Consider the following 25,561-nt stretch of genomic DNA (forward strand, 5'->3'; position numbering starts at 1 on the left):
TCTGCGGCTCGCAATGCGGAAATCGAGCCGGGCGCGCGCGGCTAATTAATCGAGGGCCGCGCGGCGAGGAAACAATTCAGTTTGTCGGTCGGGCTCTTCCACTCGAATTTAATGCCACGCGGAATAAGAAGCGCATAAATATTAGCCGCGAGACCACGTGCTCGCAGTTGTCAACAGCACCGCCGAGAATTCCCGATAAATAGCATATCGCGGATGGGAAATAGCTCGTGTGTGGATCGCCGATCGATAAAATCGGTCGGGGGTCAAGGAGGCAGGCGGCAACAGAGAGAGAGAGAGAGAGAGAGAAAAAGTGACTGCAGATTCTTCCATGTAAAAGCACGTTTCCCCTCGTACACAAGACTTCATTATGCTTCTCGCGGCCGTTTATTATGAAGCCGACGTCGTTTTTCCTACAGCCTGTACCGCCCGTGGAATCTTGCCACCGCCGATTTTTTTCGTCTTTTTCTTCTCCCTTCCCTCGCGTTCGCTCTTCCGCATTTTGCTTGCCCACCACGTTTTCCGTGTGTTTTTATGTACGACGGCGTTTTATTCCGAGAATAAAGCTCGTCGCCTTTTGCATTATTCTGCCCCGAACGAAGTGTCTGCTGCCCCCGCGCGCGGAACTTGTGTTTGTAATTTTTGCGGAATATTCGCGCCTCGCGAGACGCCACACGGGGCGGTATACTTCTCGAGAAAGTTGTTTCGTTTTACCGGCGCGTCTTCACTTTTTGTGGCGCGACCATGACGGTATGCAAATTTTTTATTTATTTTTCGATCACTCCTGGTCTCGGAGATAGACCGACGCGCGCGTGTATTCGGATCGAGCGTGGCGGAAATTACATTTTTCTAACGTTGCGTCAACGCGAAGATCAAGCCTTAGCCGCGATATCAATTTCTTTTTATCGTTGTTTCTTTGGAAATTCCATCGAAATAACGTTCCACGACGTCTCGAATGAAAATTCGCCGTCGCAATTGAAAGTCCAACTCGACGATAGCGACGCGATCGAAAATACTTTGCCGCCGACAACCTCGCGGAAAAAAAGAAAAAATCGACCAATTATTTATCAAAATTCCGTCTAAGGTTGGCCTTCCTCTCTTCACGCTAATTAAGCCTAAAACACACGGTAGCCAATCAAGCCACGTAATCGCGGCTCTGATGCTTATCTCACGCGTGATTTTTCCGCGGCACGGCTTCCAATTTAATCTCTCTCTCTCTCTCTCTCTCTCTCTCTCTTTTGCGCGCGCGCGCGCAGGGCTCGTTATACGAGGGCCTCGCGCAGCCATGCACGCCGAATCTCGCCGGCAGCGTAGGTCAGTGCGCTCGCGCTGCATTCTTACGCGCCCGCCCCTTGCGTCTGCTCCCTCGCGGAGATCCCTCTTGGCCGCTGCTCTCCTTCTTCGTTTTTTTTTTCTTTCTTCTTCTTTCTTTCATTTTATCTTTCGCGGCTCGCTCTAAACTATGCGCCGCGCGCGGGATTCTCCCCTCCCGATGCAATTTCAATGGCGCTTTGTCTTGGCTGCATAATGCGCGCGTCGACCGAGAATGCCCTGGCGCGCGGGTTTGACGAGGAAAAACTCGTACGCCGGACGACACGGTCGCTACTTTGCTCTCGTGGTTGCGCCAGCTCGTCTGGCATACTGATGCTCGTAGGCGCGTGGCATCGGGTATTCGCGTCGCGGCTCGCGGAGTTGCTTCGCGAGTGTCCGCGGTTCGCGATAATTTTCCCCTAAAACGGCAAAGATATAAATAATAACGTTACGATCGAAACACACTTCCGCTTTGAAAATGCATTCCGTTCGGATTTTTTTCAGCCGAGCGCAGTTCATTGTTTCCTCAAAGCATAAAAATGTTCAACGACACGCGCACTGGCGCAGATCTTTTCGGTGATCATTGCGATTCGGATCGACTCGTATTCCTCTGAGGCCGACGACTTTATTGTCGGTCAGTAACCGTAAATTAATAATCGGCCGACCGGAGTTAAATTCGCCAATCGGACTTGCGCAACGCAGCGAGCGACAGCGCGGACAATTTTCACTTTCAACCTAATAAATGCCCGTCCGAGGTCCGCAACGGTCCGATCCCTCCCCGCTACAGGCGGCATCGCTCCTCTTCTCCGAGTTTTCCTCGCCGCGAGCCGCTCGAGGACGCGGCACGACGACGTCGTCGCGTCTCATCCGGTATCCCGCGATAATCCAGCAGTCCTGCGATACAGAGGCAAAGAGGCGCGAGCAACGGCATTCGCGCTTGTTTTCTTTTCGCGCGTGGAAAAACTCGACGACACAATGCGTGCGCTCGCCGCTCGGATCGCAGCGGATTACCGTGCGCGCGCGTGCACCGTTCCGCGAATGTTTCATTCATAAAACGCGGGGGAGGGAGCGCGCGCTCCTCTTCTTTTTCCCCCCGTGTCTTCCGTTTCGCACTCGCGCGCGCGCGAACCTTGCGCATGAGCGCGGTACCGCTCGCGCGGCTCACCTGGCCTTTCATTCCGCCGCGCGTCCTCTTCATTGTCAAGGATGACTTTTCCTGCGCCGCTCGCGGGCTGAGCGGATTGCCCCGGCTGGCTTCGTTATGGAGATTAGGCTGAGACATGTAGTAAATGGAGGAAGCGATAAATGTAATGCCTTGCTCGTGATCGTGACTTCAGTTGCGAGCGGCCAGGCGAATAGATGGCCGAGTCATTTAACATTAGGAAAGCCAGTCTTAATTTACAAACACTTTCAGTCCAATCCGACTCAACGTTATCTCTCTAAACGCTCAGCGGCAGTCACTTGTCGAAGGAGAACGCAGCCATACGTCGAACGGTCAGTCGTAAAATATCCCTCGTCCTGAAAATTAGCCGTTACGTCGGCTCGCGAGAGGCGAGGCATTCCCGGGGAAGAAAAGCTTGTCCGGCTCATCGGAGCGCGTCCGATTGACGGGTGCAGTGCTAGGCGACGAACGAGGCCGATTTGCGCAAGCGAGCCAGTCGAAAAGCCTCGTCGAATTCGCCCGGAATGCGGTTCTGGCGCGCGTTCCCGCGATCGGCTGCTGCCCAGCGAACAGACGCCACGGGTGAAAGTGAATTTCGAAGAGCTCGCGCTCTCGCGAGAGAGCGAGAGAGAGAGAGAAAAACGCGCAGCGGGAAATTTATTTCGGGAGCGCTTGGCTCTCGGTTTCCGCAATATCGCCGGCAGGGTGCACGCCGTCGCGATACTTTGCTCTACTCGTGGACGACGGCGCGATGCCAGTGCATACTGTATATACGGAGATGGTTGCCTCTGGCCGCGCGGTATAACGCGCCGTCGGAGACGAGTTTCTTGGACTGTTCCGTAATCGTGTCCCCGCGGATTTTGGCAGCATTCGATTTATAATCCAACGTCTCTAAGGTGCGCTAAACGCAAACGCGCGATCGGCTTAGCTTGTGCAATTATTGCAAATTGGGAAACAATTGTAATCTATTCAAGATCGAAGTCTCGCTTGTGCACCGAACTGCCGTGACAATAATAAACGTAGAAAAATGAGAGAAAACAAAAATATTAACAATCATCGGAGCCCGAGCAAGCGAGCCATCGATTTATGCACCTATCCCGCGCCAATGCCAGTGTACACAGACAAGCGGCGGGAGCATGATCGCGATGGACGGTCTGCACGTCCGTCACGTCGGCAAGAGTAAGGCCGCTGCGGGCCCGCAGTGCGAATGCGGCGCGCACCTTTCTATACATATATATATATATATATATATATATATATATATATATATATATGTATGTGCACACCGTTCGTCCGAGAAATAAGCGCTGCTCGAGTAACGAAACCGTACGTGCCGCGCGATCGACTTCCACGGCGAGGAAAGCCGCTATTGTTTTTCGGAAGATAATCGGCGTACGTAAGCCACGGGGAGAAAGTGTCCCTGCCGGTTAGATTCCCGAAAAATGGTCGCGCGCAGAGACGACGATCTGTGCCCGCGTCTCTTTAGAGGGAAAGGAAGGAGACAGAGTGAGAGATTCGCCAGGCGAACGAGGCCACATATGATATTGATGCTCCGAATCGCGCAAGGGAAATAGAAGATAACGAAGGCGTTTTCGCCGATGGAGGTAGGGGAGATAGCGCGTCGCCTCGGCGCGAACGAGACGCGCGCCGTTACTCGTAATCGCGGGATTCGATGGAAATTTATAGACGCGTTATTTTCCTCTTTATTATTGCCGAATAAGCGACGGCCTCCCCCCCCCCCCTCCCTTCCCTCGATGATTAACGACGCGCTACGACGCGCAATGTGCGCGGTAATCTTCATAAATTTTCAAATTCACCGTAGCCATTTCTTTTCTTTTTTTCTTGTTCTCTTCGGAGCCGACGATACTATATTACGCAACGAGGAAGAGCGATCCTCCTCTTTTTGCCTCTGTCGTCGCTTGCAAGTCAGCTCGTATATCTGTTTAGAAGCGCCGCGAGGGGCACGCATATTATATAGGATTGCAACGTGTGCGGCGGCGGCGCGTCTGCGACTATTTTACATCGGCGCAGACCGCGAGCGCTCGAGGAAAAGGAAAAACGAGCGACGCGCGCGACGATCGGACGAGCTGACGCGACGCGTTCGAGCCGCGCCGGGATTTCGGCGAATCATCGCGCGACTGCGTTGGGCGCGCAACGATGCCAGGCCGCTCGGATGCCGACCTCGCCCACGTCTCGTCGGCGAATAATGCGCGATCGGCGCCGCGAGATGAAACAATCGGCGCCTGCTCCCACCGCCGAGCCCACGGCTGGAGAGCGCGCCTATGGCGTACGTACCCTTTCGATCAGCCGCGAGTCGGACTTTTCCAAAAGCGACTCCCGCGCGCTTTTATAATGCGCACCGCGTAGGCGCGCGCGAAACGCCATTACACATATCGGACGCCGCTCGCGAACGAATCGGAAGGCGCGCGCGCGCGCGAGGAAGGATAGACCGAGCACCGAATACAGTTATAACCATTTAGGAGATGTATTCGCGATAATAATAATTATCGCCGACGGACACGGAGGATATTTCCTGTACACTCGTGGCGGCGCCTATCCGAGGAACCGACGTCGTAAACTAATAACTTTATGGTACGCACGCACGTGACGACGGAGGGGCGAAGGAGGATCTATATGCGGCGCGAGTGTTCCTCGGTTGGAGGCGGTCAATTATTTTCGTCGGCGGTTTGCCCCGCGGGGAGCGAGCTCGAGGGGCACGTGGACGAGCGGCTTTTCGCGCGTAACGTACACGTTCGGACCGTCGACTCCGCGACGCGTCGCAAATGGAGCCGACGCTCATCGACGACGATTCGGCGATCGCTCCGAGAAGCGCGCCGATAGCTCGGGGGTGCGATCGCTCGTTCCCGGACGCGCTGATTGTTTGCTAGTTTCGCGGGGCCGCGAGCCGACCGCAGCGTCGTTAGGCGTTCGTTTGAGAATGAACAGAAAACGATCGCGACTCGACTGCTCGGATTGTATTTGTCGTAAAGAAACGATCGTTCTGGCTATTTTTAATGCGCCAATAAATCAACGTTAAAGTGACGGAGATTGATATAAAGCGCGTTGTCGTAAAAACGAAAGGCCGTTGCGAGCAGTCGAGCGCTTTGTAATTCAAAGTTTTTCATTTGAAGACGCCGTAAACGTTGGGCGAGCGGCGGACCAAACGTAATCGACGGGCAGAGCGCGTTACGCAATAGCGGCCGTAATGCCACGGAAAATCGGAGCCGGAGAATCGAATTCGGCGTTGTCCCCTCGCGACGCAAATCGTCGACAGGGCGAGTCTCAGAGTCGACGCAGCCGCCGGGCAATATATGCGCGCTCGTGCAGCGCGCGTCGAGTCCGTGCGCATAATTTCCGTTCGCGATTGGAAAAGCGCGTAACCGAGCCGTTGGAAATTCGTGCCGAGTCGGCGCCGGTCGTTGTTGTTGATAAAACGCGAGCGCGCGCGCGTCGGCCTTTGCGCGCGCTCGCGCGGTTTATCAGTGAAAAGACTCGAATAATTGACTCTGCTTTACTTTTACTTTCGACGCCGTCGATCAGCCGCTTCCAGCTTCTAGCTTATACGCCGCACCGCAGGCCGATACGCCGCCGCACTTTTACCATACTGCGCGAGAGGAGAGTTTTGCTTGAAAAAAGACCAAAACGCGCACTACCCTCGGGACGTTCACCTCCACGCGCTTTCCTCTGTAATTTAGATGCGTAGTTTATGTGTGCAACTTTGCTTATCGCTTCGTAATTAATTTTCTCGTATGGAAGTTTGAAAAGAAAAAGGAATTTTCTTTTCTTGTTTTTTCATGTTCGAGAATTCCTTCTTTGTCAATTTTAGGCGAAACCTCATCGGAATACCCGCGTGCAACTTGAAATTGTAAAATTCAATTTGATTTTCATTTCCATTCGTGGTACGAGGAAAGTGATAAGAACGTTTCTAATCAATTGATATAGTACAGTGTAGGTGCCAAAATACATCAAAGATATACGACAAAGTATTGGCGGTCGAATTTCACAGAAGTTACAAAAGAGTCTCCACTCCTCAGTATAAAGAGTTTCGATTATCAAAAACGTACAGTATTTATAACAAATACTGTTTTATTCTGTTTTTCAAGTCAGCAGCTATATACGCGAAATTCTTTGCTTTTACTAAATTTCAATCGTGAATTAAAGAAAACTCGATATTCCGGATACAGCGATTGATAATCGATAATATACAGCTGGCAATTTATCGGTGCTCATAATTAGTAGCCGCAATGCAAATTTCAGACATAGCTCGTACAAGCGTTAATTTACCAGTGCTCCACATTGATACATTTTTAGCCGTGGCATATGCAGATGATGTTGTTTTGAATGAAAACTTTAATTGTAGGACGTATTAATTATATTATTGGTGAAAACAACGACAACTATAATTTCGTAGATACAAACATACAAATTTTTTATAATATCTGATCAGTAATGTTAAAAATTATTTTTAATAGAAAAAAATTATTATTTTTAAATTGGTGGATGAAAATGGTCTTCTAACCCAAAAACAATTTGAATCTTAAATTGATTAATTTGATCGAGTATTTATTATTCTAATAAAGATAAATGTATTACATTAAATTATTTGTATGTGTTTTGTGATTTTTGGATAAAATTATCGAACTAATACTATAGTGGATCTGATATGGCAGAATCAAGTATTGTAATACCACTTGCGTAATTATAATTAATATTAAAAGGCACTCACTCTTCTCGCAACGTAATTACCAAAGTAATATATTTCTCAATAAATAAATCAGTCTAAAGAAAAAACAAACGAGTGACGAGCGTAAAAAGAGGCTTTGCGTTTACGAGAATGAAGATCTGCCGCGGGCGATTATATGTACGTGTGCGTATACTCGAGTCAAATTAACAAACCGCGGCAATCGTTTTAATAAACCGACGACGGCGTAGCCGCGGCAGCCGAGGAAAAGTGACCAAAAGCGGTTATACTAAGGGTCTAATCAGATCCGACTCTCGCGATCACGACTCGGGCTTCTCTCGAGAGCTGCCTCCGTAGGCGAAACGGGCACGCTTTCGCGCAAGAACGACCCCAAATTGGCCGAAGCGCGGTAGCGGCGGCGGCGGCGGCGGCGGCGGCGGCGGCGAGCTTTACGTAATTCCGCGCAAGCCCGGCGCCGTTTTTACGGAGAAAGTGCAGCGACGCCGCGGAAAAGAGAGAGAGAGAGGGGCTTTCACCGAGACGTGGCTTGCCGAATTGATGGCCATGGAAACTCGGCGGCGAAGATCTGCCTCTCGCGGAGATGCGCCGTCGCTGCTGCAGTGCGTCGCGCGGAAGGAGACGAGCTACTTCGCTTTCGCTCGACGCCCTCGATCGAGCGTACGAACGCTCGCCTGCCTCGTGCCCGTCGGCCACGCGCTGATCTTCGCCGAGTTTCAGACAGCTCTCGCGCGCGCGCGCGCGCCAACGAGGTGCGCGTGCATGCACGAGCGAGCGTGCGGCGCGAAATCGCGATTACGGAATTGGCCCGCGGACGTAATGACGGGAAGAAGACTTTTGGCACGGCTGCGCAGCCTCGTTGAATAATACGCTTGTCTGACTCGCGCCGCGGCGAGCCGATGGAAAGTGCGCGCGCCGCGTCGAATCCGGAATGACGCGCGCCGTTTCGCCAGAGCACGTCGATGCGCGCATAAATATGTTGTCCAGAGCGGCGACGGGCTCGTTGTGACACAGAGAGAGAGAGAGAGAGAGAGAGAGAGAGAAAGAGATAATACGACCAGCCCGTGCGCGCAATCGGGGCACTTGCGAGACTCGACCCCGGAGGCTCGTGCCTCGAGCGAATGACACAGTTCGCGAGGTCGCGAGACGCCGGCGTCTCCGTCGTTCGGCGAGCTCGTCAGGCGGGTTATCGGTTTTTATTGGCCAATCAAGTCGCGCGGACGCCACGGCAGTTTTTTCTCCGTTCGCGCGACAGGAATTTCCGAAAGGACATACTTTATCGAGATTTTAAGCGGTCGTTCGGGAGGACGAGCAACAACGCGTCCGCGCAGTTTCCCCTCTGGATAAATCATTCGCGGAGTTTACGACGGTGCAAATCAACCGAGTGCTCGCGAGAGGATTTTATTGAAAAATACTCTCGCTGAATTTACAAGTCTGGCTTTATCGGGGAACTGCGTTCGGCGTCCCCGGCCAATATACAATCATCTTTATCGCTTCGGATTTGCGTTCGTCCTCTGAAATTCGATACCGAAACGGCACTCGAGCGTCCCGATGTTCCCGAGCGAGACGGGAAAAAAATAATCTGACGCGCGACGCTTCTTCGCTCATTAAGGAAACACGTCCAAGAGCATTGGCTCATATTTGCCGAGAACGCGCCGTAGATGCGCCGCGGCGACGACGTCGTTGGACCAAAGGGAAAACACGTCGGAGAGGCTGGACGAGCGCTCCGGGCGGCACCCGCACCGACGCGCGACGACCGATCGTCCTCGCGGGGACTGCTCTTTCTTCTGGAATTTCACTTTAACGATGCGCGGCCGCTCGCGGAGCTTTTCTAGTTCGTCGACCTACTGCGCGTCGCCCCGAGGATGCCGCGCGCTTTTGCAGCCGAGCCGTCGCTTTCGTAACACCCGTTGCGCATTTCTTCCAGATTCTTCTTTCCTCTCTCGCTCTGCCTGCGAGGAGCGCCGGGGATTGTCTCGCGCGCGACGCCAACTGTCGTCGGGCTAATCGTCGAAAACGTTGCGAAAGCCAAGCGATGGCCTGGAAATTGTCCTTTCGAGGCGCCTTCGCCGCGAATGCGTTGTCTGAAAGTCATCTGAAATTCGTTCGAAATTGCGAACGTAGAGAAACGGCTTCGGGACTTTTACCGTATCTGTATGCAGAGTGGAATTCCGAAAAGAAATAAATAAATGAACATTTATCGTAATTAACGACTGCATAGCATATAGATAGTCAAGCGTCATTCGAACGCGCAATCTGACATTCGCTGCCGAAAAATGAAACGGCGAGGCTAAGCCCGGCGATCACGCGACGTGGCCGAAATGAAAATCGCACGTAAACACAACTTGGAGCGATCTTCCGCCGAGGCCAGACGCAGCAGCGCGGCGCGCGCATGTGTATGCAAGCGACGGATGCTCGCAAGTCATTGACACCCGGCGCGCACGCGAATCCCATGCCGGTGAGCCGGCGAGCGCCGCAGAAGCGCGTTCGCGGTGGAAGCCGCGCGCATATTTTCACACGTTGCACAAGTGGCGCGCGCATGCGAGATTCGGCGAAGGAAAGCGCGTGCCGATGACTTCGCGTATCCTACGGCGATCGCGCACGCGTGTAGGTCGATTGTCATTGCGATCGGCGCGCGCGCTTCCCTCTCCTCACCGCCAATTACCGCAGCGTCGAACCGCGCGACGCCTTTATCCACGTCCCTGTCGCGTGCGATTACCCGGCGCATTCGCGCGCCTTGCTCGACAACTACGCGTCGGCTTTCCACGCTTCATTATTTTCAATTTCGCGGTATTAAGTTACGGATGACTATGATCGTTCTAACTTGCTGCGTCGATCTGTCTATATGAACGTTCGTGACATCCATTTGGAAAATCACAAACATTCCATGCTTTTGTCGTATTTTAGAAAACAACATTATTACAAATGTACATTTGTTCGGCTCGTGCTCTTGGTTTTTTAAAACAACTGTATAATTTTATAAAGTAATTATGCTGTCTTTAATCTTTTGAATATTGTAACATGGCACAAAATGTTCCAAAAAACCATTTAATATTTAAATATTACTCACATTTCTAGAAATAAAAAATTCAGAGTAATATCTGCACACAACATTTATGGTGCTATTTAAAAAAGTGGTCGGAGAGAGAGAGAGAGAGAGAAAGTGAGATAAATTTGCGAAAATAAAAGTAAAATGATCGATATTTAATTAATGTGCGCGAATACGCATCGTAATGTCAATTTTAGAGCGTTGATCACGAGAAACTGGGAAGCAAATGAGAAACCCATAGAACGTAGATTGTCACAAATTACAGTGATAGTCGCGAAGATTAATTGTATAAGAATCGCAGCAGTTTACACAGCTGCTAGACGTTGCTTTTCGATCGACGAACAGACCACGGATGAGGAAGGAGGAGAACGAGCGAGGCTTTCTCGCGCTCGCGCGAGTAAATTGAATCGTCGCCGGGGCTGATATTCGCGGCAGTGCGGCCGCCGAAGCGCGCCGACGAAACTCCATCCGCGCGCGCGACGAAGACGACGCGCGTCGCGCGCGCAGATTTCTCGCTGATTGACCTCTCTCTCTCTCTCTCTCTCTCTCTCTCTCTCTCTCTCTCTCTCTCTCTCTCTCTCTCTCCCTCTCTCTCTCTCTCTCTCTCACACGGCGGTGCGCTATAGAAATCGCCGACATACTCGTCGATTTCAGACCATCAGCCAACGGTTAGTCGTACGCCGTCATTATTATAAGCTTCGAGGCGCGTGCTTACTCTCTGATTTCTAAGGATCTTGCCAAGTGAAAGCCATATCTCACGGGGATAATGCCGCTAAGCTTTGTACCGCGCAATTATCTTGCCGATCACGCGCAAATGCTTTTTTATTTTTTCGCTGCTTCAAACAGTGAAATTAAGGGTTCTTGCCAATTGTTGCGGCTGTGTCGGATAATGAGTTTGGCCAATGGTGTTACCGAAGGTTTCGTTGAGAAGTCAATGGCATTTCTGTTTCCTAATGAACCAACGTTCCGAGCGAAATCTTTGAGCTACGTACGTGCGATATGGGTTTATTGAAATGCAATATTGACAATCGAATTAAGATTATTGAAATATTTAAGGTGCACGTGCAAACGATCAGGCTACGTTTTGGCTGACAATTTTTACATCCGTCCGTTTTAGTATACCCTGCGCAGCTCAACGCCATCAGCACAATAACTGCGAACAAAGGACTTTTAAACGAAAACAGTCTTCGTTATTTTTCTAATCGACCGCGCGCTACGACACGACCCCCAGTGAACGAAGCTGGAAGAATACTGGGTTAGAGCTTACGTTTAACGCACAACCTTACGAAGCACGCGCCAATTGTTACGTCGTGTAAACATACGTGTCAGCTGGTTACGATATACGTCGATATGCGGCCGATAAATCATCACTGCCTTTGCTTTGTGATATCGCAGTATAGCCATGACAATTCCGCGAATATGCTCATATCGAGCATCGAATAGAAAAAGAAAAGCCAGAAAAATGAAAGCACATGGGCACAACGCGCGCGGCTATAAATCACACCGCCGCTGGTCGGCAAAAGTGTCGTACGTTGTGAGCAGACGTCATGTTCGCAATGCATGTGCCATGACACGACTGTTGCCGGTAGACACACAATAATGTTGTCGAGCGCGAATTCAGCCGGAGCAATCGTCATCCGCGATCACGACGCATTGCACGCGAGACAGAGAGCAAGAACGACGGCAATTATTCGCGGGCAAGATCGCGGGGATAAAGTTCGCCTGCCCTCACGGTGGAGCAGCGCGCGGGCGCGTAGCAATGCTTTTAACTGTAAATGCAAATTGCCGCGGCGCATGACGAGAAGGGGGCATCCACATGCCGGGATATCGTACCATTTTCCTCGCGACGTGTGCGACCTTAGAAAATGCGCCTACGCGATACGGTGTGTACCGCAATGTTTACAGGCCGTAGTTTCCTGATACCATCGCCGTAGAGGGGAGTGGCAATTTCGAGGCAGGTTTTTTGGCATTGACGCGTCCGCTTCAATTCTTCCACGCTTTTACCACTGTTTTCTTTTATTTCTCAGTCACAAAAATTTCTAGGTTACGTAATAATTATTTGAAACTTGATGCTGAACGAGTCGTCAATCGTAATTATTTGTACCAATTTTCAAAAGTCAATTGAATTTCTTTGGTTCAAATTTGTTCGAACGCAAAGTTGACCTACTTCGCTCGAAAACTATTGACCAGTTTTGCCAACGATCCTTGAAAATTCAACGTCAGCCAACTGGAAAATCTGTTTCCATTTAGCAATTGGGTATCCCAGGAAATTCATTACCGACTAAAAGTCGCAAATTATATCGTTTTTATTTATTTATTTATCGTAATAATGCGGTAACAAATGACACAACACACAAGGAACTTTTAAAACGTTTTAAATAACACTAATCACATATTTATCCGTACCAATTTGTCATTTTGCTAATAACCACGAAAAGAGCGAGCGCAAGTCAATCGGAAAATCTGACGTGCACTCCGCTTTGGCAGCGGCGCATTTCAGAAAATTCGTTGCCGACTGGAGACCACGCAAATCAGTCACGAAGCCGCTCCGCGCGGAGAGCGTAATAGCCACAATGCGTCTGATTTGCAAATGAAATACCACAGCGAGCCGCAAGAATTCAAAAACTCTTGACACACCTGTAATTACAATGCATCAGGCACTGCGGCGATGAAATCGCAAATTACACGTATTACATAGTAAAGCGAAAGAGAGAGAGCGATTAAACTAACGAATATTACGTACTTCCTGCACGATATACACAGGCGTAGCTAACCAGAAGAGACAGTAAACGGTCATTACGTATCTCGTCACACATCCGTTACTTTCGTTAATACGGTGCCAGCTGAGATTCAACAGTGACCATCCCCCTCTTCAACTACACCCGCGCATTTCTCGTCCTTCGTATGTCTTATCGTTCACTGGCGGACAATAATCATTGCGTTTTACGAGCGGGATCCTCTGTGAGCATAGAATCGCCGCGTATTTTCACTTTTTGCTCGGTTTGTTATTCCACGACGCGCGCGTGTTCAAATGTCATATATCGAGGCGCTCATTGCCATGCTCCCGGCGGATGAGAAGGTTTCGCTGCACTGTGGCTAATGCGGCCACCGGTTTCACTTTTACAACTTCTCTTTCGGCTGACGCTTCGCCGAATCACTAATGAGCGCGTCTCCAAGCAGATTTTTGCCGTACCACTGTTTGGCAGATATTTCATGCACAAGTGTGTCTCAAAATCTTGCGTCTCCGTCGGAAGTTTCAGTTCTGACTATGAATAATATTTTTCACGAGATTCGCATTATAAATTCGTTGAAAAAAAATTATTTGAGTGTTAACTTGTAAATTAGAATCGTGAACAAAGGTTTGCGTATTCTTCTTACAATTATAATTTATAATTTATATAATTCAATTATATTGCATACGAAAAATATTCTATTTTTTTTACTTTATTAAAATAAAAGCAGTTCATTACGTAGTAATAGTTGGATTGTAAAAAATACTTGGCTATTAAAAAAGAAATATCGGCAGATACCATTTGTTAAACAGGCAAGAGTCGTGACAGCTTGTCGCATTGCCAGGAGTTCAAACAGCGAGTGAGCTTTGCTTTGATTAAGGTCGTGCGAAAATCAATTGTTAACAAATTCACACGTGCCACTCTTACATTGCTCTCTTGCCATTGTTATTATGGCGTAGATGGCTACGATGAATAACATTTGTACGTCGTACGTTTCGTATAATTTTTAGATAACACGTCGTACTTCTTGAAAGTGTTTACTGAGAGCATCATCGAGGAGGAACATATCGTCGAATGGCGCGTCAAAGCAGACTTGATATGTTTCCACGAAGACGTAAAAAGTAATTGAATGGCACTGATTGTTAGGATTGCCAATGCTGTTGGAAAAAAATTTGTTCTTTGTTGGGTCACTTAAAAAGAGCTCGTCCCGCTAATGCGAACAAAAGCAAACGAAATATTTGATTTCAGCTTTGAATCTCGTCGTCGATTACCATATACATCTATCATATCTCTCTTTCACATACAGAAACTCTCTCGAGTGCGCGTGGATAGGTGCGCACCCATCAATTAGCGAGCAGCGATAACCACGCGTGCGGAAAGTGAATTGAGAGTGGATCGGCAGTAGGCGCGATTTTAACGAGGCGCGCAGCGCGGAGAAAGCGATCGGCTTCGGCGGCGTCTCATGCGAATTTTTTTGCGTGGCTCGATTGTGTACCTCGGCCGTGACACCGCCCGACGTGCCAATAATCGACGCGAAGATTTATACAGCGCAGCTCAGTGCGACGGTCGATGCCAGTCGTTCAGCACACACACACACACACACACATATGTCTAACGTTCGTTTCTTTCGCGGTGAAAATCTCGCGCCGGGCAAAGTTGTAGATATAAATTCGTTTCGACCGACTGGACGTTGCTGCACTACAGTGCGCGGCGCGATATATGTGACTTTGAGCTGAAATATTGCGTGTGTGTACACATGCATCTCGGAAGGTGAAATTCACTTGCTTTATCGCGCGAGAGAGACGCCGAGAACATATTCAATGTGGACTCGGCCTCGTCTTATTTACCTTATTTGCTTTCGTAATAAGGTGCGAAGCGAAAGTCCGCAGTCAGAATCGTCCAATGCTCGTAATGATCGTATCGACCGATTATTCTAATGTCCTACTTTGAGTCATTTACACGGATTGCAATCCTTTTGTCGAGATAAAAGCTTCCACGAATCGAGCGAGCGGGAAGAATTTTAAGCTCGAGCGTGGCTTGTCCTGTGATTCGCGCAACGATCAGTTTATGCACGTTCTTTCCTTGCGATCTCTGCATTATCGCAATCCATAATTCCCCGTAGTGCCTCAATCGGCACTCAATACCCACGACTTTTCTCCGCAATGAATTATATGGAAAGATGCGCGCAACAATATTGGCGTGGCCGCGGCTTCAGCCGTTTTCCAATAGAATCCCAAGGAAAAATTGGCCAACGCACACATTTCTGCGGCTGTCTGCTTCCGAAACGAGGTCGCGTGGGTTTGATATCGCCGCCGTAGGGGACATTGTTTCGCCAATCGCATAATAATGCCGCTTCCTACGACGACGAGAGGGCGTCAACCGCAAATCGACTAATTGCCGTCGCTATTGCGGCCTGTCATCATGCGCGCTTGGCCAAGCAGCGGCTTATTCGGACTGTGACGAGCTGATCGCAAGCACATCCCGTTGTCACGGAACCTTTGGCTTTTTAATCAGATTCATTTGCCTCGTCTCTCCTTACAGTTTCATTATTCCTCCGCGGCAATCATAGTGGGACGCGTTGGATCGTCGAGGGAACGCACTGGCTCGAAGCGTATTTCCTCGTGAGAAGAAAGTACTGTACTTTCAGAGTCGGGCTGATTTTTATTTTGTCAGACTTTTAGCTTCACGGACGCGTCTCCGTGGCGAACACTATTTCAGCGCTTTTTAATTTTCTTTAACCGTCATTTTAGTTACACTTGGATTACAGGGAAGCCTATATTTTTGATTTGTAATTACAAATAGAGGCAAAACGATATTGTAATTTTAGGAGTGAACGCAGAAAAGGTGAATGAAAGCGTAGATGACATAAGTATTGTTCACGGCCAATACAACGGTCGTCCGACGAAAAAGCTCTTAAAAATAATGCATTGCCCGCCTAAATTTGGTCAATTCCATACCCACATCGTTCGCTTTTGACAGTTCATGCGGAGGTTCGAGCGAGCATATTATATACTTGCATTCGTAACTGCTTCTTAGAAAACGTTCTACATAACTCACGTGCAATGCATGCACTTCCATTGTCTCGTTATTTTTGTTCACTATCGTGAACGCCGGGAGATGAAAGTACTCGATGCGCAAGTCATAACTATCGAGATTTTTCAATCTGTTTGGGAGGAAAATTTTAGCAATATGGCACGGAAAATGTTGACTGATGAAATTGACGTGAAAAACATTACGGTAAGCTGTTGTTCCATCGAGAGCCTTGTGATAGTATATGTACGTTGATGAAAGATTACTGTCGATTTTTGTACACGATTGAATGTCCGAAAAGTATATCAGTACGACATGAATTTTAAATGAATTGATTGGTTTAATCATACTAATCTCAAAATAACATCTGACTGATATACCTCGATAGAGAAAGTGATTGAACTTTGCTCTATGCGAAAATTTAGATTCATAAACAAAGTATGCAATAATAAAAGATATAAATCAATAGATTATCACGATAGAATATTGTACAGTGATTTCGACTTTATTAAGTTACGTAGAATATTTGAAAATTTGTTTGAACGTCTACTGAAGTATGTTATTAACATCGTAAAGGATATGATTGTAGTAAGCTATAATGTTTTTAGAACTTATATTACATACTCGTATTTGTTATCGTGTTTTTTCAAAATCTTGAATGATAATTATTCAACACGTAACTTCGGAGGATAAAAATTAAAAACTTCAATGACAACATTTTTAAATCATGAGTATATAACTGCATATTTACTTATTGCCAATAAATAATATGGTTAGTTATATCTCATATGAAGTCAAGGAAATATTTAATGCATATTAAATATTTGAATCTTCTATTTCGTTAAAAGAAACTTTGATATATACTCGTGCACTAAAATGAATGCGAAAAAGGAGACGAAAAAGATGGCTGGACATCTCTTTAGACAGAATAAAATCCACTTTGTTCGACCAAGTATCTTGGGATAAACATTCTACTTCCGTCTTTCAAGTTGAATCTTTTTCAGATTAGGTCAGTAAACACTGGGGCGCTACTGCCAACCCAGAGACAAACAATCCAGTGATGTTGTTTGACTCGGAAATTGTCTACTCAATTCAGCAACTATAAAGAAATTTTGCACTTGAGTGTAACCTTGACCGGTGATAAAAACTATTGTTTGGTAAGGATGGGAATCGGTTTAGATCTTCGCAAACGAATAGTAACGACTCGACAAAGCGGATGAACCGCATGGTCGTTTTTTCGCGGATGCGATCGCTGCCGTTCGTTGCTCTTTGAAAATGTATCGATCGAGGGCGCTGAGTTGCGATGGGAAAACGGAATGAAATCGTCGTCGACAGACGGCGTTCGTTGCAAAATGCGCATCCGCTGGCGCAGGGCGTCCGATCTGCCAAAGGGACGTGGGCGAGGCGCAACAGGTATCGCAGGTATGGTGCTCGCGCAGGTGCGCGAGGGGCGCGGCCGAAGGCGCAGGAATACGAACGAGCCGCGAACTGGGTCGACGTTCCGGCGAGCGTGTGTCCCCCGTCGCTCGCGGAAAGCTACCGCGCCGATCGCTCGTGACGCCATCGATTACGCGAATTGTGCGCGCGCGTCGCGCTAACGGCACCTGCCGATGACTTACTCGCGCGCGCGCGCGCGCGTGCATGCGTATATACGCGCGCGCTCGTCCGTCTCTGCCCGTGCGAGCCTGCTTTTATTTTTAGGTTTACAGGTAACTGTTGTTAATTGAGTTTACCGAAATAAACAGGTGCGCGCGATAACGCGCGCGTGCACGGCGCGGCCGCTGCCTTGCCTCGAGTATACGTATACGTATATAAGTGTTCTGACAAGCCTGCTTCATTAGACATATTGTGCGTCCTACTTTGAGCGCTGATTGAACGTCGATTAACTTGTGCAAGGAGGGACCGTGGAAAATAATTGCATTACGTAAGATTCGAAGGGAATCGTTCGACTGTCATCACCTTTGCTCTCGCGCGCGCGCTACGGAATAATTAACGCGGCGATGGCCGTTAATGCGTACATTTTCACTTCACGGTAAACGGCAATTCATAAGGTGTCTCGTCGGCTTCTGCCGAACGCTGTCGCGTACCACTTGCCGACGATCGAATTACGCAAATGTACGAGCGGCTCGCTCTCGCTTTGTCGAAAGACGCAGTGAAGCAAAAAAGCTCGGCGCGCACCGGCCGCCAGCTCCGCGCGAAACAAAAGGAAACGGGCGCGAGCGATACAAGATCGCCTAATTAGGCAGCGAGCTCGCGCGTTAGCCCTTCCGCGCGCGCGCGCGCGCGCGCGGCGTCGTCCCATTGAGAGGATACGCGGAAATAATGAGGATACGAGGCGGCAGAGGGGTGAGAGGGGGGCTGCCTACATCTGCGGCCGCTCGGGATATTACCCGAGCGCGAGCATCCTTCGGCGTGCATGCGTGCGCGCCGCGGGCGGTTCATCGACCTTCGCCTCGTACCTCCGTATCGCGCGAATAATTAATTTCGCGCGCGCGTATAGGAATGCGCGACGGCGCGAGAGGCTTTCTCATAGCCTCTATAAGGGGTCGATCGATTGCCCGCCGCGCGCTCGATTATTCTCTATTTTCTCTGCGCTCCTCTCTTCTCCTCCCGCGCGTTATTCGCGATACGTGCGAATCTGCGTTGTCCGCGCGCGCCGACGGCCGACGAACCGGAGGCTTCGAATTCGTTTTGCTCGTCTACTCGATGTTTTTGGCCCATTGGTTTGCCGTTTGGTTTCCCTCGCGCGCGTAATTTTCAAATGTCGATTAATCGCTCGAAGCAACTGGCCGCAAGCACTTCGGAATTTTGAGCACGCTCGACGAGCAGGAAACGAGCTCGCAAAGTCGTCGGCTGCGCAGCGAAATCGCGCGCGCAAAAACGAAAGTCACTGGCAGCGGTAGCGCGCCAGCAAACTTGTCATTTTCATGCGGCGGGCGGCATGAATGAACGGTGGGCATACGGGCGTCCTGCGACGGCGAGCGTGAGGAAGTTATACGCGGTGCCGTGACCCCGTTCGAGGCGCGATACCGTACGGGCGGCCAGCGCGCCTCGCGATCTCTTCACCGGCCGGGCTGCCATTGTGCGCGCTCGGGAATGCGGCTACCCCTTGCGCGAATCAAGTTTCTGCATTAGCCCGAGTCATCGCGAAGGGATAACTCATATCCGCAGTGGCCAGCACGCCTCGTTTCTTAGATAATTGCTCTTCCCCCCCCCCCCCCCCTGCCTCTCGAGGGAAATGAGAAGAGCGCGCTGCTCGGTTTATTTGTACGCTCAGGGCTCGCGAGGAATGTTAAACTTATCTAATTGGCGTTTTAGTGCTGCAGTCTGTGCGATTGTTGATTATCGCCAACTTTTATTTGCACGAGAATGCAAATTACATTGTTTGATTATATATCTGTGGGTGTGCGCAACGAAAAATTATACATAATTGCTGTTCTGTCGATATTCCATCATCGAACTTGCGAAATGCTTTGAATCCATTCGATTTCTTGGTAAAATAGCACACGAGGAGCCCCAACCAAGCGAAAAAAATTGAAAAACAAAAGCAAAAAGGAAAACTCCGAAACGTACGAGCCGTCGTCAAGCGAGCCACGGAGCGGAGCAGGCGCGTTGCAGCGAGTCTATCAGCGAATGCAGTTGCACGCGCATATACATGTACGAGGATACAGCGGCGAAAACCGATTTATCGCGATGCGCAGCGCGAGAACGTTGGTCGGTCTTCCTTTCACCGCGGCTATACGCGGAGAACTGCTCTTACGGCCGCCTTTATAATCGCCCCGTAATAATGCTCGCGGATATTTTTTTTCCCCATAGCGCGCTCCTGTCTCCCGCCAGCTCGCGCCTCGCTCTAACATTTATCGACGAGACTTTTCGAGCTTTTCGTTCGCGCTCCCGGAGATTCTCACGGGTACAGCCGTGACTTTTCCGTGAGCAGCTACGTACAAGGTCCGGTGGGAATGCTCGTACTCCGCGCGGAAATTATTGGTCAAATTCGAAAATCAAGCACTTGAATTCCCTACGCGAGGATGTGCTCCGTTTAACGAATGCGATCAAGCGAAACGACTAATCTACAGCGTTGATCGTTAGGATATTGGGATGTATTATTAAAATTAGATCCACTGCTGGTACACACTTACAAGCAGTTGATATGTCAGAAGATTGAACCTGATTTCTACTGTGTTCGCTTGTTTAATTTCTAAACAAATTTTCAGAGTAACACTTTTACTTGTCTGTACTTTACATAGAGTGATTACCAAATTAATGAGAACGATAAATCAACTCATATGGCATTATACATGTACCATGAAATACTTTTAAATATAGGATTTACGGAACACTGAATAAAAACTATTATGAATATCAATTCGGATGTGAAATAAAATCTTTGCTATGTAGGCTTTGTACATCGTGCACAAATATATTTGCAAAATTAAAAATAAAGCGAAAAAGAATCCATACCAATTCACTAATCGTTAAATAGGTATACGGATCCTTTGAGATATGTATGTACTCTTGACGTGGGTTGGATGTCATGGAATCTTTTAAAAAATTGGCATAATATCGAGTTCCGGGTAGGTTAAAAATTGGTGCAAAAATTTGACGTCGGGGATCCTTCTCGATTTGCATTCTTCATGCCCATCTGCAATGTCAATTTTATCGGCGAAGAAGGGATTTTCTAAAAGTTCTGAACAAGTAATCGAAATAACTAATAATAGTCATAAGATGCTAATTTTTTAAAAGATTCCACAATATCCAAACCACGCCGAGTATACGTCTGAAAGTCAAAACAAAAATTATGTTGTAGCGCTTTTGATTAGAAAAACTTTCTAACAAATAGGTGCACTGATTACTAGACTCGCTAATATTAACATGATAATTTATAATATGTGAACAACGTTAATTCAGTTTTGTAGTTTTTCGAGAAGATAATGATTCAGATTTCTATCGTATGCAATTATTTTTATAAACCCATTACACTGATTAAATACAGAATAAACATATCACTGTATGCATACATATAATTTTTATGAATTAATAATTTAATGAATACGTAAAAACAGTAAGTAATTTTATCTATCTTTTTATAGAGTCAACAAATGTATTTATTTGTAAATCAAAGTATTGTACATTACGATCTTATCATATTCTAAATAATAAAACTATTTATTAATACAAAATTTTCAAAATATTAAAACTCATTTTAAATCATCATCGAAAATGATATCTTCATTGTTACGTAATTTATATTCATATTATTAATAAATTATGAATGTTTAGTTAAACTTTGATATTTTTTCAAATCAAATTCAAGACAACAATTCTCATCTGTATTTATATACTTTTTTTTTTCAGCAGAAAAATTTGACAATAATTTTAACATGTACTATTATATTTTTATCGTTATTCAATTGATGAAATAAAAATTGAATGATTTCTCAAAATAAACAATAAAGAATAAAGATAATCAAAATAGAAAATATATTATTGTGCTTTTTAGAATGAAACTGAATTTTATATGATAATTATAGTCCTTTCCTCATCACTTGACTTATTTACAAACAAAGGATAATGAACAAAAAATGTTACTATAAACAACAAATTAATATTTAACAATATAAATAAAAACGTATTATTTACTAATTATAAACGAAAATTACAATATATATAAGCAATAACGCAATTAAAGACGATAGGGATGCTTGACTTCATCTAAAAGAATTTTGCCTATATAAATACTTCCTATTTCCGTCATAGCTATACCAATTTCTTGAACTATCTTCATACTTGTTTGAAAAATACTGAAAGATTGAAAGGAAAAACAATTATAAGTTAAATACATTTAGACATAAGCATTGTTTAAGACGAGTGTCTACAAAAAGTATTTCACCTCATCTTCCATCCTTTTCCATACTGCAACGTATCCCTGGATAAAAAGGATGTAAGTCCATTGCCATCTCCAAGTAATAATACTAAACTATTGTCGTTGTTCGAATTATTCAAATCGGAGTCGTCAATTTTATAGATTACGCGGGCTTGGATTTCTCTCATAAAACTGACATCGACGAAAAATAACCTGCAAAAAGTGAAACTGAATAAGCATAAAAAATACAAATGATTTAAATAATTATCAATTCTTTAAGCAAATCTCTCAGTTAATTTCATTTCAAAATTTGACTTGATATCTAGTGCTATTTTGGGTATACATACCTGTGGTAAGAGCGAAGATTCCTATTGATCAATTTTAAACAACCACCACCTTCATAAGAAAGGTCGTAAGAAAATTGCATGCAGTTAATTCCATTATAAGAGTCGAGTTTATCTTCAAAAGTGATTACGTGACCGAGGACTCTGATGATTTCATGGGAAGTCTCAAAGGTGCATTCCTGTGGCTCTGGTTTAGAATCTTTATCTCTCACAATTGACGGTACTATATTCATCGAGGAGAATTTTGAATGTAAACAAAGCGCAATAGTCTGGTGTTTCTGCATAGCCATGTTGTAAAAAGAACTATTGCTTTCCACTACATTGTTCGTTACTGGATCGTGATAAGTTATTTGCTAAAGATAAAATTATCATACAAAATCAAATTATGATTATCAAAGACTGCTGCTAGTAAAATGTAAAATTTACCATTCCATATTCATAATACTTCATACCGGCTCCTCGACAAAACGACGTCATGAATCGTTCGTTTCTGTAAACAGGTACATGGACGTAAAGGTACTGCATTAGTTGCGCCCAGAATATATTTTCTACTCTTGGGAACGTGTTAGGCCCGAAGAATTCAAAAGTCCAAGCTGGAGCGAATATAGCCACCGAAAGTCCTTGCGCTCTTATCTTCTTCAAAGCCTATGGAAAAAAAAAACTGTTAGTATAATTTCTATGTAATAATGAAAGTACACGTGAATATCGCACATATGCAGAGTTGAAACCTCCACCACCAGGGCACCCTCGACCCCAAACGTCTAATCCGACGTAGATATTCGTGATTTTTTTCGCTGGTTGAGCTTTCATGACGCTTCTCATTAAACCGGAATCGGTCCAGTTGTAATTTAAAAAAATACCATCGCAATTGTTGAAAAATATTCTGAAATATTTTAAAAGTAAAAAATACATTAACTTTCAATTAATGTATCATTCAAGTGTCGTATAAAAGTATCTACTTGTTATTGTCATTCAGCTCATTTTGCCAATTCAATTTTCCCGTATTAGTTACACTGTCATACCAAATGATTTCCGAACCTTCTATCCTTTCATGAATACGTTCCGTCAAGTACTGAACGAAAAACGTTAGTTTGAGAACGTCATCCTTGTCAATCTCATTTTCAATGTTCAAAAGCCATCCGTCAAACTTATAAAATACAGCGAGCTGGACCAGAGCATTAGCGAATCTCACGATACTTTCTCGAGTGTTGAGTATTTCGTCGCATAATATTTTGCCTGGTGTGCTTTCCGTAATGATCGTTCCCAAGATTTTTACACCGTGTTTGTGCGCGGCATTGATCCAACCGAATGGTGGGATTGTTACAAAATGATGACTGAAGTAGATAAACGTATCGATTATGTTCCAATGATAGAAGTGGTATGATTTGTACTCGTTAGAACCATCCAGAAATCTGAAACACACGTGTTCTCATCTCACATGAAGATTCTCTTGAAAGTTTTATAATGGATATGAAATTACATTGTCGACTTACCTATCCTCCAAATAGCCACCCATCAAGTCGTGACACACGATAGTTTTCGGCATATCTTTCCTCTTCAACTTCTGCGGTCTATCGACCGACGGACTGAAATCAGTAGCGCGATAAACATAATCCGTGGACTTCCTTAAATTGGCAAGTACCGGCCAATAAGTGAGCCTGTTGATTGTGGTATACAATTCGATCAGATTCTTGAACGGTTTGGCCACTCGATTATTCGCTTCCATGACTGCCGTCATTCAACTGCTCTAAGCCCATATCCTGACGGCTTCTAAATAGCTAAAATTCAAACAATGGTTTTCCGTCGCAACGACGCGCTGCATCCAAGGCCGATACTTGGTCGATGCATATCCTGTGACGGGGACTCTTTATCGCTTGGAGCTACGGAAGCATATGCCGGATGGTAGCAGGCACTGTGGTCAAGACTATAATAGTCTGTTTTATCTGTGAACAGAATGAGAGCAGGGTTGTTCTTTGATTTTGTCTTCGCGCAGATGGAGGCAACATTATGGTCAAGGGTGAGTAAGCCTAAGAGTGCGTGGGGGCAGAATGTGTCGCTTGTTTCTGCCGAGGATACCCATGACCAATTTGAATCTAGGCTGATTTGCGAAGCGCCTTATCCAGATCAACCAGATATAGTCGCTATTTTAATGCTACTTCGACGTTCGTATAAAACATGTCAAATAAATAACAAAGTATAATAATAATTGTTTGACAGGAACCTTTTGAGCTCTTCTTTTCGTCTTTTATTTTGCAAAGCTATTCATGTTTTCTTATTATCAATCTTATTATCAATCTTATTATTAATCTTATTATCAAGATTAAAGCATTTATCTATATTAAATTATAATGAAATCTACGATAAATCAATTACACTTTTTCGTTAATTATTTTTAATATTTGTAAGTGTAAAAATCCCACAGCTTTTTAAAAAAGCGAAAAAAATATTTAACATAATTGTCACAATGTATGACAAACTAAATACACTGATGTATTGAAAAATTTATAAATTTACAAAAAAATGTTGTAAACTTTGACCCACTTGCAATCATTTTCATGAATGTATTTTGGATTTTTTCACTTATACATTGATTAGCTCTATTATACTACGTTTGTGCATAAAAATAAACAGACGATATATTTTAGTGTTTTAGTAAAATTTTAGATGCACAATGGATTCTTGACTTATTTCTTGTGTTAAAATAAATTGATGAAAATAATTTATACTTAGTAAAATGGGACTCATTAAAAGCATATGAAACTTTTTCAGAAAATTATATATAATTTTTTTTAAACTGTATTAATGCTTTATAAACATACGAACCGCCATCGAAAATAAAAATAGACGTAAATACAAATAGGCATTAAAAAACGGTCCTGCTTGTCATAAAATATATCGAAATTATAGAACCCGAATGATGATAGATAAGATAAAAACAAAATATTATTATACATAATAGGTTATGTTTACATCCTATCTATTTTACAGTTTTAATTCGTAAAAACAAATAAACATCATTATTGTATTGCATACTGTTTATAAAAACATAAAAGGTCTATTTCGAACTAGATAGTTAACAAAATGTAAGCATTTGTAAACTATTTTGAAATAAGCATATTTGAGTAACGTCAACTATCTGTAATTGTTCGTTCAAATGAACACAGTATAGCTATCTGCCAAGCAAAATAAAAAAAAAACAAATATTTCTAAAAAAATTACTCACAAGCGTTTCCTTTAAATACATCAGTTACAGTTAGAAATAAGTATAAGTAAATAAAAATAAAATTTACAAACTGATCATAACTACTCCATTGCGATGAAACAATGAACTACTACGCATACACACGTGCAAGACGAATCATCGTACGTGTATG

General features: G+C 45.5%; 1 protein-coding gene across 2 annotated transcripts; it reads right to left on the minus strand.

The window, feature by feature from the left end:
* Nucleotides 1-21,477: 21,477 nt before the first annotated feature.
* Nucleotides 21,478-25,509, minus strand: LOC131662752 (cytosolic endo-beta-N-acetylglucosaminidase). 2 transcript variants are annotated; one of them, XM_058932646.1, is made up of 8 exons: nt 25,411-25,509; nt 23,681-24,130; nt 23,147-23,599; nt 22,899-23,070; nt 22,614-22,832; nt 22,191-22,540; nt 21,871-22,056; nt 21,478-21,781 (listed from the first exon to the last, which is right to left on the minus strand). In XM_058932646.1, exons 2-8 carry the CDS (start codon nt 23,923-23,925, stop codon nt 21,664-21,666), a joined length of 1,743 nt encoding a protein of 580 aa, XP_058788629.1. In that variant the 5' UTR covers nt 23,926-24,130; nt 25,411-25,509; the 3' UTR covers nt 21,478-21,663. The 2 variants fall into 2 exon arrangements, with proteins under 2 accessions (XP_058788629.1, XP_058788630.1); XM_058932647.1 differs by having other exon boundaries at nt 25,478-25,501.
* Between the last annotated feature and the right edge of the window lie 52 nt (nt 25,510-25,561).

Source organism: Phymastichus coffea, unplaced genomic scaffold (assembly GCF_024137745.1).
Source record: "Phymastichus coffea isolate CEN01 unplaced genomic scaffold, Cenicafe_Pcof_1.1 PCOF00028, whole genome shotgun sequence".
In the NCBI taxonomy this organism is placed as follows: Eukaryota; Metazoa; Arthropoda; class Insecta; order Hymenoptera; family Eulophidae; genus Phymastichus; species Phymastichus coffea.